General features: G+C 39.7%; 1 protein-coding gene across 4 annotated transcripts in view; it reads right to left on the bottom strand.

The window, feature by feature from the left end:
- Positions 1-12,155, bottom strand: part of TTC29 (tetratricopeptide repeat domain 29) — a 359,180-nt gene that overhangs the window by 122,367 nt on the left and 224,658 nt on the right. For all 4 annotated transcript variants that reach the window (XM_073341296.1, XM_073341297.1, XM_073341298.1 and 1 more), the window contains one exon: positions 8,356-8,541. In XM_073341296.1, coding sequence (XP_073197397.1) covers positions 8,356-8,541 — 186 coding nt within the window. The remainder of the gene's footprint in view (positions 1-8,355; positions 8,542-12,155) is intronic.

Raw genomic sequence — 12,155 nt, forward strand, 5'->3', positions numbered from 1 at the left:
TCCAAATAAGGAGGAGAGGATGGAAAGTGATAAAATACAGGGAGGATTTGAAGAGAAACAGTCAAATGAAAAAAAGTCCCGTTCAATTACGTCATGCAATAGGGGACAGCCAAAAAATGACAAGTTTTTAAAATCTTATATACCAATGCTAGAAGTCTAAATAGTAAGATGGGTGAACTAGAGTGCCTAATATTAAATGAGGATATTGATATAATAGGCATCACAGAAACCTGGTGGAATGAGGATAATCAATGGAACACAGTAATACCGGGGTACAAAATATATCGGAAGGACAGAACAGGTCAGAGGGGGAGTGGAACTATATGTGAAAGAAAGCGTAGAATCAAATGAAGTAAAAATCTTAAATGAACTAAATTGTACGATTGATAGTAATTCCATGCTTAAAAAATAAGAATATAGCAGTAGGGCTATATTACAGACCACCTGACCAGGATGGCGTTAGTGACTCTGAAATGCTCAGGGAGATTAGAGAGGCTATTAAAATAAAAGACTCAATAATAATAATAATAATCAGGGATTTCAACTATCCCCATATTGACTGGGTACATATCACCTCAGGAAGGGATGCTGAGGTAAAGTTTCTTGATACCTTAAATGGCTGCTTCTTGGAGCAGCTAGTCCTGGAACCCACAAGAGGAGAGGCAATTCTTGATTTAGTCCTAAGTGGAGCACAGGATCAGGTCCAAGAGGTGAATATAGCTGGACTGCTTGGTAATAGTGACCACAATATAATTAAATTTAACATCCCTGTGGTGGGGAAAACTGCACAGCGGCCCAACACTGTAGCATTTAATTTCAGAAAGGGGAACTACACAAAAATGAGGTTAGATTTAGATTAAAAGGTATAGTACCAAAAGTAAAATCCCTGCAAGCTGCGTGGAAACTTTTTAAAGACACCATAATAAAGGTTCAACTTAAATGTATACCCCAATTTAAAAAACATAGTAAGAGAACCAGAAAAGAGCCACCATGGTTAAACAAAAAAGTAAAAGTGAGAGGCAAAAAGGCATCCTTTAAAAAGTGGAAGGTAAATCCTAATGAGGAAAATAGAAATGAGCATAAACTCTGGCAAATGAAGTGTAAAAATATAATTAGAAAGACCAAAAAAGAATTTGAAGAACAGTTAGCCAAAGACTCCAAAAGTAATAGCAAAATTTTTTAAAAATATATCAGAAGCGGAAAGCCTGCTGAACAACCAGTGGGGCCATTGGATGACCGAGATGCTAAAGGAGCACTCAAAGACAATAAGGCCATTGTGGAGAAACTAAATGAATTCTTTGCATCAGTTTTCACTGTTGAGGCTATGAGGGAGCTTCCCAAACCTAAGCCATTCTTTTTGGGTGACAGGTCTGAGGTACTGTCCCAAATTGAAGTGTCATTAGAGGAGGTTTTGGAACAAATTGATAAACAAAACAGCAATAAGTCTCCAGGACCTGAAGGTATTGACCCAAGAGTTCTGAAGGAACTTAAATGTGAAATTGCAGGACTACTAACTGTCATCTGTAACCTGTCATTTAAATCAGCTTCTGTACCAAATGACTGGAGGATAGCTAATGTGACGCCAATTTTTAAAAGGGCTCCAGAGGTGACCCTGGCAACTACAGGCCAGTAAGCCTCACTTTAGTACTGGGCAAATTGGTTGCAGCTATCGTACAGAACAAAATTGTCAGGCACATAGATGAACATAATTTGTTGGGAAATAGTCAACATGGTTTTTGTAAAGGGAAATCATGCCTCACCAATCTGCTAGAATCCTTTGAGGAGGTCAACAAGCATGCAGACAAAGCCTTTGACAAGGTCCCTCACCAAAGGCTCTTAAGCAAAATAAGCAGTCCTAGGATAAGACAGAAGGTTCTCTCATGGATTGGTAACTGGTTAAAAGATAGCAAACAAAGGGTAGGAATAAATGGTCAGTTTTCAGAATGAAGAGCGGTAAACAGTGGTGTCCCCCAGGGATCTGTACTGGGCCCAGTCCTATTTAACATATTCATAAACGTTCTGGAAAAAGGGGTAAACAGTGAGGTGGCAAAATCTGCAGATGATACAAAACTACTCAAGACAGTTAAGTCCCAGGAAGACTGCGAAGAGCGACAAAAGGATCTCACAAAACTGAGTGACTGGGAAACAAAATGGCAGATGAAATTAATGTTGATAAATGCAAAGTAACGCACATTGGAAAACAATGATGGGGTCTAAATTAGCCGTTACCACTCAAGAAAGAGATCTTGGAGTCATTGTGAATAGTTCTCTGAAATTATCCACTCAATGTGCAGCAGCAGTCAACAAAAAGAACAGAATTAGATAATACGACAGAAAATATCATATTGCCTCTATATAAATCCATGGTACGCCTACACCTTGAATACTGGCTGCAGATGTGGTCGCCCCATCTCAAAAAAGATATATTGGAATTGGAAAAGGTTCAGAAAAGGACAACAAAAATGATTAGGGGTATAGAATAGTTTCCGTATGAGGAGAGATTAATAAGACTGGGACTTTTCAGCTTGGAAAAGAGGCAACTAAGGGTGGATATGATAGAGGTCTATAAAATCATGAGTGGTATAGAGAAAGTAAATAAGGAAGTGTTATTTACTCCTTCTCATAATACAAGAACAAGGGGCCACCAAATGAAATTAACAGGTAGCAGGTTTAAAACAAACACAAGAAAGTATTTTTTCATGCAACACACTGTCAACCTCTGGAACTCCTTGCCAGAGGGTGTTGTGAAGGCCACTACTATAACAGGGTTCAAAAGGGAGCTAGATAGATTCATGGAAGATAGGTCCATCAATGGCTATTAGCCAGGATGGGCAGGAATGGTGTCCCTAGCCTCTGTTTGCCAGAAGCTGGGATTGGGTGACAGGGAATGGATCACTAGATGATAACCTACCTGTCTGTTCATTCCCTTTGGGGCACCTTCCATTGGCCACTGTCAGAGGACAGGATACTGGGCTTGATGGACCTTTGGTCTGACCCAATATGGCCATTCTTATGTAAGAAAAAGTGGGCACCTGACCAAAAGAGCCAATGGGAAGGCTAGAACTTTTTAAAATGGGGAAAGAAACTTTCCCTGTGTCTGTTCTCTCTGGGCTGGAGGGACAGAGCGGCAATGCTGTAAGCAGTTTAAGCCAGGTGTGATCATAAATCATCAGATCATACCTAGAACTACTTCTCTGAACTCCAAATGTGTAAGTAGATCAGAATGTTTAACTAGACGGGATCAGGTTTATTTTCTTTATTTTGGCTTGTGGATCTCCTCTGTGCTAACCCCAGATGCTTTTGTTTGCTTGTAACCTTTAAGCTGAACCCCCAAGAAAGCTGTTTTGGGTGCTTCCATTTTGTCATTGTTTCTTTTAAGATCTAGCAAAAAGCCTAAGTGCCAGATGTATTTTTTCCCTTTTTGTTTTTAATAAAATTTACCTTTTTTAAGAACAGGATTGGATTTTTGGTGTCCTAAGAGGTTTGTGCATGTTGTTTGTTTAGCTGATAGGAAATTAGCTGTGACTTTCTCAGCTCTTCCCAGGAGTGTGGGGTGTGAAAGGGCTTGAGGGTACGGGGAGGAATTCCCAAGTGCTCCTTCCTGGGTTCAAAGGTTTGGGTTTTTTTTGCATTTGGGTGGTGGCAGCATTTACCAAGCCAAGGTCAGAGAAAAGCTGTAACCTTGGGAGTTTAATAGAAGCCTAGAGTGGCAAGTATTAATTTTTAAAATCCTTGCGGGCCCCCACTTCTGCACTCGGAGTGACAGAGTGGGGATTCAGCCTTGACACATGCCATCACACAGAGATGTACACAGAATAAGGGCCAGATTCTAATACCCAACAGGAGTACTTGGAGAGTAAACTACTACTCATCATGAGGGTTTCAGAATCTGGACCTAAGCTACTTTGCAGCAGCACCAGCAGCAGTTCTCTAAATATTATCTATTATTTGTATAGTGGTGGCACCTAGGAACCCCAGCCATGGACCAGAACTTCAGGGTGCTAAATGCAAAAATGATGGTCCCTGTCACAAAGGGCATATTGCCTTCACAACCCCTGGAATTGCTCCACATTGACCTGGAACCATTAAAAGTATTTTATCTAGTTGAGGGTCACATGCTTCATTGGCACCGAGACTTTCTATAAAAAAGCCACATTGATCTTGCCATCTTCAAATCCTTGCCCATCTGTTCAGTACATGGAAATTCCAATTGGAAGTGGAGATGGAAGGAGAGGGACTATGTTCTGCGACAGAATTGTGACCAAGTTTAAAAGGACTCTGGGGCTACCAGTTTCCCATCTGGTGCACTGCTGATCTGGGTAGAATGGTAAAAAGGAAAGGAGAAGCTGATATAGAGGACACCATCACAGAGGATGGGTGTGTCCTCCTTCCTCCCAGAGAGATGAAATTGGACATGAGTGGTTATTACCCAGCTGTTTGACTTGATTTGTTATGATTTTGAGTTTTGTTTTTGGAAATAAAAGCAAGCCCTGAAAAATTGGATCTTTTCTCCAATCGTCCTAAGAGGCTGGAATTTTTGTTTCCTTCTCAACTGACACGTGTGCACGCTGGTTTGCAGCAATATGTTTGGAAAACTCCAGATACTGGCTAAGCAACCCACTGGGGATCCCTACATCATTACATCCACAGGTTGGATGGTTTGCAGTGATTGAGGTAAATAGTATTTAACAGTTGCTGCATTCAATGCTCTGTGAGTGAAATCTAGCACAAGACTTTAGCACCAAAATCATTTCTTTGTGCTCACCCAATCTGTTCATTTTATTCATCAGCTGTCTCTCATTTTACACTTAGATTGTAAACTTTTCAGGGCAGTGCTCATCTTTTTGTACAATCTCTAGCACAATGGAATCTTGATCTCTAACTGCGGGTTCTAAGCATTACATATCTACAAATAAAAAATAGGGCAAATTTGCTATATTTTCCCAGTGCTGCCATTCACACTTGGGGGTGAAGTTCACCCTGAATGAATCTAGAGTCCTGCAAGGGAAAAATTGTATGTGACCACTGAATTAAAACATGCCTTATAATGTATATGTACAGAGGGACAACTAGCATGCGTAACTTTAACTTTGATATTTCAGTACTTTTGAGTGCTTCACTTTGCAACATTAACATTCTTCTAATACATTTTTGTATTTGAACATAAATTATTTCTGCCTGCAAGCATAGCAGTTGTGGAGACCCTGTTTAGAAATATGCATATAACTTCCACATAGATACTCAAGACAATCCTCTGAGCGTCTCTCAAAAATTCTTACAATAAAAATGTAATTTTTTATTGACAAAAACTAGCCATAAACAATTCAAACACCAAATGAATCATTTATTATGATGGATTAAATGGGATTCACTGGGAAAAAGATGGCAGAATTTGATTTTAATATGTTACAGAACAACAAGATGTAAGAATCCAATTTTAAATTATTGTTCTATGACCACACCTAGTAATAAGATACTTAAACATAAAGGACTTGATGCAAAGCCAATGGGAATCTTTCCACTGGCTTCAGCAGGCCTTGGATCAAACCACTAAACCAGTTTTAACCTACGTTAGGATAGGATAGATGTAACATACCAATCCTGAGCCTAAATTCAGGCGACCAAGGCTCAATTCCACAGAAAGTTTGACCTAAGTTATGTGGCAAGGAGCCTGCATTCTATGACGCTCCAGTCCAGCAGACTGGAGATTTTTCAGCTACTTCAGATAAATAAAACAATTGAGGTTTTTATTGAACTAAATATGAAAATGAGTATAACAGCAACAGCAGCTCCCCTGTTATTAAATTTAATATAAAATCTAATTTATTTGATGGTCTGTCTACATTTTTAGGGAGGAGTTTTCAAAAGTGCACAGAATTGGTCTAATGCTGCTCCCACTGATGTTGATGGGAGTTTTAACATTGTCTTCAGTGGGGACAGAATTAAGACAATACTGAATGCTTTTAAAAGTCCCACCCTAATTTGATGCAGATTTTTGAAAGTGCATAACTGAACTTTAGAAGTTGTCAAGGGGAAACTGGGTAGAGAATAGTTGGGACTTTGAGCATCTGGAAACATGTGAGTTTATGATACAAGCATATTAGTTGGATGTAATAATAATCATCAGCTGTGAGATACTTAACAAGAGCTAGGTCATAGAAGATTAGCATTGGAAGAGACCTCAGGAGGTCATCTAGTCCAACCCCCTGCTCAAAGCAAGACCAACCCCAACTAAATCATCGCAGCCAGGGCTTTGTCAAGCAGCGCCTTAAAAACCTCTAAGGATGGAGACTCCACTACTTCCCTAGGTAACCCATTCCAGTGCTTCACCACCCTCCTAATGAAATAGTTTTTCCTAATATCCAACCTAGACCTCACCCACTGCAACTTGAGACCATTGCTCCTTGTTTGGTCATCTGCCACCACTGAGAACAGCAGAGCTCCATCCTATTTGGAACCCCCCTCCAGATAGCTGAAGGCTGATATCAACCCCCCACCCCACTCTTCTCTTCTGCAGACTAAATAAGCCCAGTTCCCTCAGCCTCTTCTCATCAGTCATGTACCTCAGCCCCCTAATCATTTTCGTTGCCCTCTCCTGGGCTCTCTCCAATTTGTCCACATCCTTTTTGTAGTTGGGGGCCCAAAACTGGACGCAATACTCCAGATGTGGCCTCACCAGTGTTGAATAGAGGGGAATAATCACTTTCCTCCATCTGCTGGCAGTGCTCCTACTAATGCAGCCCAATATGCCGTTAGCCTTCTTGGCAACAAGGGCACACTGTTGACTCATATCCAGCTTCTCGTCCACCATAATCCCCAGATAGCAGACACTGATACTGGCATAATTAGATCTTTGTTTGTATACTGTATCCCACTCTCCCTAGCTTTGTCTGTCTCCTGTCTTTTAGGACATAAAACTCTTCAGGGCAAGGACTTTCTCTTCATTTGTGCTGAACAAGAACCTTTGTGTTGTACCAGAATATAAATTAAAATAATTATTCAAAGTTGACCTCCCATTGAGATGTATGGCATAATTCACACATCTCAGAGCTTCTGTTTCAGATTGTCAGTGGTTTCTGGCACACACAATATTGACTTATACTTGGTATACGTTTGGAAGGTTTTCTTTGCTGGACCCAATTGTAATCTGTAGCCAAGGATAAAAGATATCGGGTATATTTAGGATATGGAGGTGAAATATAAGTATTAATTAATGTTGTAATTAGGCCTGTACGATATTTAGCATTGCCAAATTAGGCCATAGGACAAGTTACCATAAGTACATTAATCATAAACCTGCTGAGCTTGTGTCTATGTTTGTGATACGATGATGTTTCGGAAATAATTGCTGAGTTTGAACAATAATGTTATGAGAGATCAGCAGATATCACAAGATGACCGTTGATAGCTGGGGTGAAATGTTAGAGACTTCCCTAAGGTAGCCACCTGTTAGCATGGTGACAAGGTGACATAAATGTTAATGAATACAAGGGGAACTAATGAGTTATCCTGTGAAAAACGGGAAACCCAAAAAGTAGTGGGATGTGGCAATTCAAATAAGGAAAAGGGGCTAAAACTTTCATAAATATGTACAACCCCAGTGGGCGTCAACGTAACATGTTATGACAGCTGTATCCCACCCTGTGTGCCTTTGTTGAGGAGAGATGCCAGGATGACAATTGAGAGGTTTTTCTATAAGGCCTTGGTGAGAGTAATACAAATATTATACTGTCTGTACTGGTGTCTCTCTCCTTTACCAGATTGCAGTATGTGTATTGTTTGGTTGGTTAGTAAAAGTAATTATTACAGAAAAAGCACTATGTAGTCTCATGCACCGTGAGGTCCGCCCTTCTATTGGTAACCTTTCCACTGCAGTCAATCTTGGGGGCTGAATTCTCACAGATTAAAGTAGGTGTAAACCCTCACCTTGGGGTGAGTAATTGGTTAACATAACATAACCATAGGCGCACAGTCTGAGACAACATTAGCTAGTGAGAAGTTGAACAAACAGCATGTGACAAAAGGAGGTAACCTTAAAGCAAGGGAACATCTTTATTTATAAAGAAATTCTTCCTCTGTTCATATATCTTGTTTTCAGTTGAATGAGAACCTTCAAACTACAACTGGCATGTTAATGGGGTGCAAAATTCTGTCTCTAATGATGAACTGTTCTATTTGTAGATTTGCTGATCTAAAAATTTAAATTATGACAACTTCACAAACCCACAGATATTTTAGCATGAAATAATAGATTATGGTATAATATTGTGCAGAGTAATTAGATATAAACCAACAGAATGTGACTGTGTGAAAATGGAAATACATTTTGATGTAATGATATAAACTGTTACTTACCTTGTTCCTCATTGACAAGGCCCATATTTGCATGCGCTTCAGCCTCTTTTTTCCCACCATCTATTTTGATCAGCTGAGCAGTGCTTAAGCATTGTTCATAAAAGTAATTCCTTAACCATTTGTCCTCAGGGTTGTTGAAGCAGTAGGCCAAATTAAGTTGGTTATTGTACACCTCCTCATAGTACTCTTAAAATGTAAAAAAAATGACAACTCAGTCACAACAATGGAACATTATTAACTTTCAAGATGAAGGCCTCTTTGGTAAAATTAGATTTCTTTTCATATAGTAGTAGTGAACGCATAATAAACATATCAGTTAAAGGGATGTTTACTGTGCCCCATTCATCTACATACAGTTACACTCTCTTAAATAAATACTTGATTAAACAAATATAAACTAAGAAAAAGGGATAAACTTCCAAGTAAAAGCACCACTGAAAAATGAATTGTGGCAGGAATATGAACATGAATAACAGACCAAAATATATTTCATCAAAATATGTGAAAAAGTACCTGTAACAGAAATGGACTTACTAGAAAGCATACTCCTGTGTCAGCACAACACAATGCTATGTGAATGTCAGAGCTTAGAGCAGCACAATCCCACTAAAGAAGGGAGTGCTTTATATGACTCTTAAACAATCTCCACTGATTGAGACTGCAAAAGCATTGACAGGATTCAGAATGGGCATGAGTCTGAAACAGAATCACTGTCTGTATCTAAGGGTATGTATACATTGCAATTAGACACCTGTGGCTGGCCCACGCCAGCTGACTTGGGCTAAGGGGCTGTTTAAGTGCAGTGTAGACATTATGAGGACATCCCACCTTGGAAGGTCCTAGAGCTCAGGCTTCAGCCCGAGCCTGGATATCTATACTGCAATTAAACAGCCCTGAAGACCGAGCCCTATGAGCCTGAGTCAGCTGGCACAGACCAGCTGCGGGTTTTTAATTGCAGTGTAGACATACCCTTAGTGGTTGTAGTGAAGGAGGTAAAGGGAAAACAAGGAAACCAATAATATCTGAAAAAAAAATCCTATATTAAACATATTTATCTAACTAATCTTGACTATTTTCATATCCATTTTACGCATTACAAGTAAAAAGGAATAATGAAAAAGGCTAATAGTATTCATGTAGATTTCTGTTTCTAGTTCCTTAAAAACTGTGTTACAAATTAACGGCAAGACTGAAACTTTATATTTTGCTACGAATAAGGGATAGTGCATAGAGGTGCTGCCCACAAAGCAGCTCTGGAAAGTACATGTGACTCAAACCCTAAATTCCTTGGCTTAAAAGGAGAAAACAGTCTGCTCCTGCTCTTTACCAATAGCAGATTACTTCCTAGTGGCATGCTGAGAGAACATAAGAATGTGGCCATACTGGGTCAGATCAAGGTCCATCAAGCCCAGTATTCTGTCCTCTGACAGTGGCCAATGGCAGGTGCCCCAAAGGGAATGAACAGACAGGTTATCAAGTGATCCATTCCCAGTCACCCAATCCCAGCTTCTGGCAAACAGAGGCTAGGGACACCATTCCTGCCATCCTGGCTAATAGCCATTGATGGACCTATCTTCCATGAATCTATCTAGCTCCCTTTTGAACTCTGATATAGTAGTGGCCTTCACAACACCCTCTGGCAAGGAGTTCCAGAGGTTGACAGTGTGTTGCCCTTTTCCAATTCCAATATAACTTTTTTTGAGATGGGGCAACCACATCTGCACGCAGTATTCAAGGTGTGGGTGTACCATGGATTTATATAGAGGCAATATCTATCCCTTTGTTGATGATTCCCAACATTCTGTTCTTTTTGTTGATGGCTGCTGCACATTGAGTGGATGATTTCAGAGAACTATTCACAATGACTCCAAGATTTCTTTCTTGAGTGGTAACAGCTAATTTAGACCCCATCATTGTGTATGTATAGTTAGAATTATGTTTTCCAATGTGCATTACTTTGCATTTATCAACATTACATTTCATCTGCCATTTTGTTGCTCAGTTTTGTGAGATCCTTTTGTAGCTCTTAACTACCTTGAGTAGTTTTGTATCATCTGCAAATTTAGCCACCTCACTATTTATCTCTTTTTCCAGATAATTTATGAATATGTTAAATAGGACTGGGCCCAGTACAGATTCCTGGGGGACACCACTTTTTACCTTTCAGTAAATTGATTCCATTTATTCCTACTCTTTGTTTCCTATCTTTTAACCAGTTACAATCCATGAGAGAACCTTCCCTCTTATCCCATGCTTACTTATTTTGCTTAAGAGCCTTTGGTGAGGGACCTTGTCAAAGGCTTTCTGAAAATCAAAATACACTATATCCATTGGATCTCCTTTGTCTGCATGCTTGTTGACCCTCTCAGAGGACCGTTCAAGGGCTCCATCCACTCTCCATCCACCTGCGAAAGTAAGGATGAAGTAGCAGCCTCACAGAGTATGCTCTCTCCACATGTACAAACCAACAGTATGTCACAATCTTGCCCTAAAATTTATAAAGATTCTTGAAATGTAATTCATTATTCAGCTTCTCAGCAACCTAAGTAACTGCACATTGGACACCTTATGAAGCTTAATTAAACTGTTGCTAGCTGCAAGTCCAAAATCCAAGGAGTGTTAATATATTATCAAATGTATTATTTATTTCTGTAAGTTACAGCTTATATGAAATAGGAGAGATTTCCTATCAGAAGAGTACAGTTAGAAATCACAGGAGATTATCTCGATGCTCTGCTGAATTAGGTTAATGATCTGGTGTTTAGAAGCATCGGACTGAAGAACTTTGACAATAATTACCACACTGTCTCCTCTTACCATGGGTTTGAATCACCTATTCTCTCAGGGGCTCAGAGGGTCCACAGAATTAATTAGCGGAACATATAACCCTTCTTTCTAATTCACAGATGCAAAAATATCAGGTCAAATTTAATGCTGACATAAGGCAATGAATTTGTCTCCACTTAAGCCAGAGATAAATTTGGACAACTGACTAAAATGCTATTGTAATTTTGATTGATATGTTGTGTATGTGGCTGGTGACTGAGTGGAAGCCCAGGAACATATTCTTAAAGGAATTGAATGTATTTGGGGAGATGGAGGAGTTAAAACAGACATCTCTCTCATCAGGAAGACAAGGTGGGCGAGGTAATATCTTTTATTGGACCAAATTGTGACTGAGACAAGCTTTCGAGCCACACAGAGAAGAGATGTGTAGCTCAAAAGCTTGTCTCACTCACCAACAGAAGTTGGTCCAATAAAACATATTACCACACCCACCTTGTCTCTCTAATATCCTGGGACCAAGACAGATACAATTGCATGCATATCTCACAGCAGGTCAGACAGTGTTTCGTGAGAGAAACTGTTGGCTAGCTGAAGGTGTGAACACAGCTGCTTTGGTGTTCAGGAGTTCTGTGAGTTGTAAGTTTTGCTGTTGTTTTTACAGTTAATTACCTTTTGTGCTCAAAGCAATGACAGGATCTACATGCAGGAATAGGAACAGATACCCTGAACTTGCATCCACTTCTCTCTCAACAAGGAAACCCACTTCTGAGTGAAATCTTGGGCCTCCCAATGTCAGTGGAAAAAATCCAATTGATTTCAAAGGGGCCAGGATTTCACTCCTGGAGTGTAAATGTTTCCTTACAGCTTAGAAATCAGGACACCACATCAAAACATTATTAAATTCTATGCTGAAGCCTTCAGATAATAGCTGATCTAACAGGGAAACTCAGGGAAACTCAAGCCTAAATGTACATTTTTCAAAAGAAGTTTTAGGGGGAGCCAAAAAAGTCAAA

Source organism: Lepidochelys kempii, chromosome 4, assembly GCF_965140265.1.
Source record: "Lepidochelys kempii isolate rLepKem1 chromosome 4, rLepKem1.hap2, whole genome shotgun sequence".
NCBI classification, from domain to species: Eukaryota; Metazoa; Chordata; order Testudines; family Cheloniidae; genus Lepidochelys; species Lepidochelys kempii.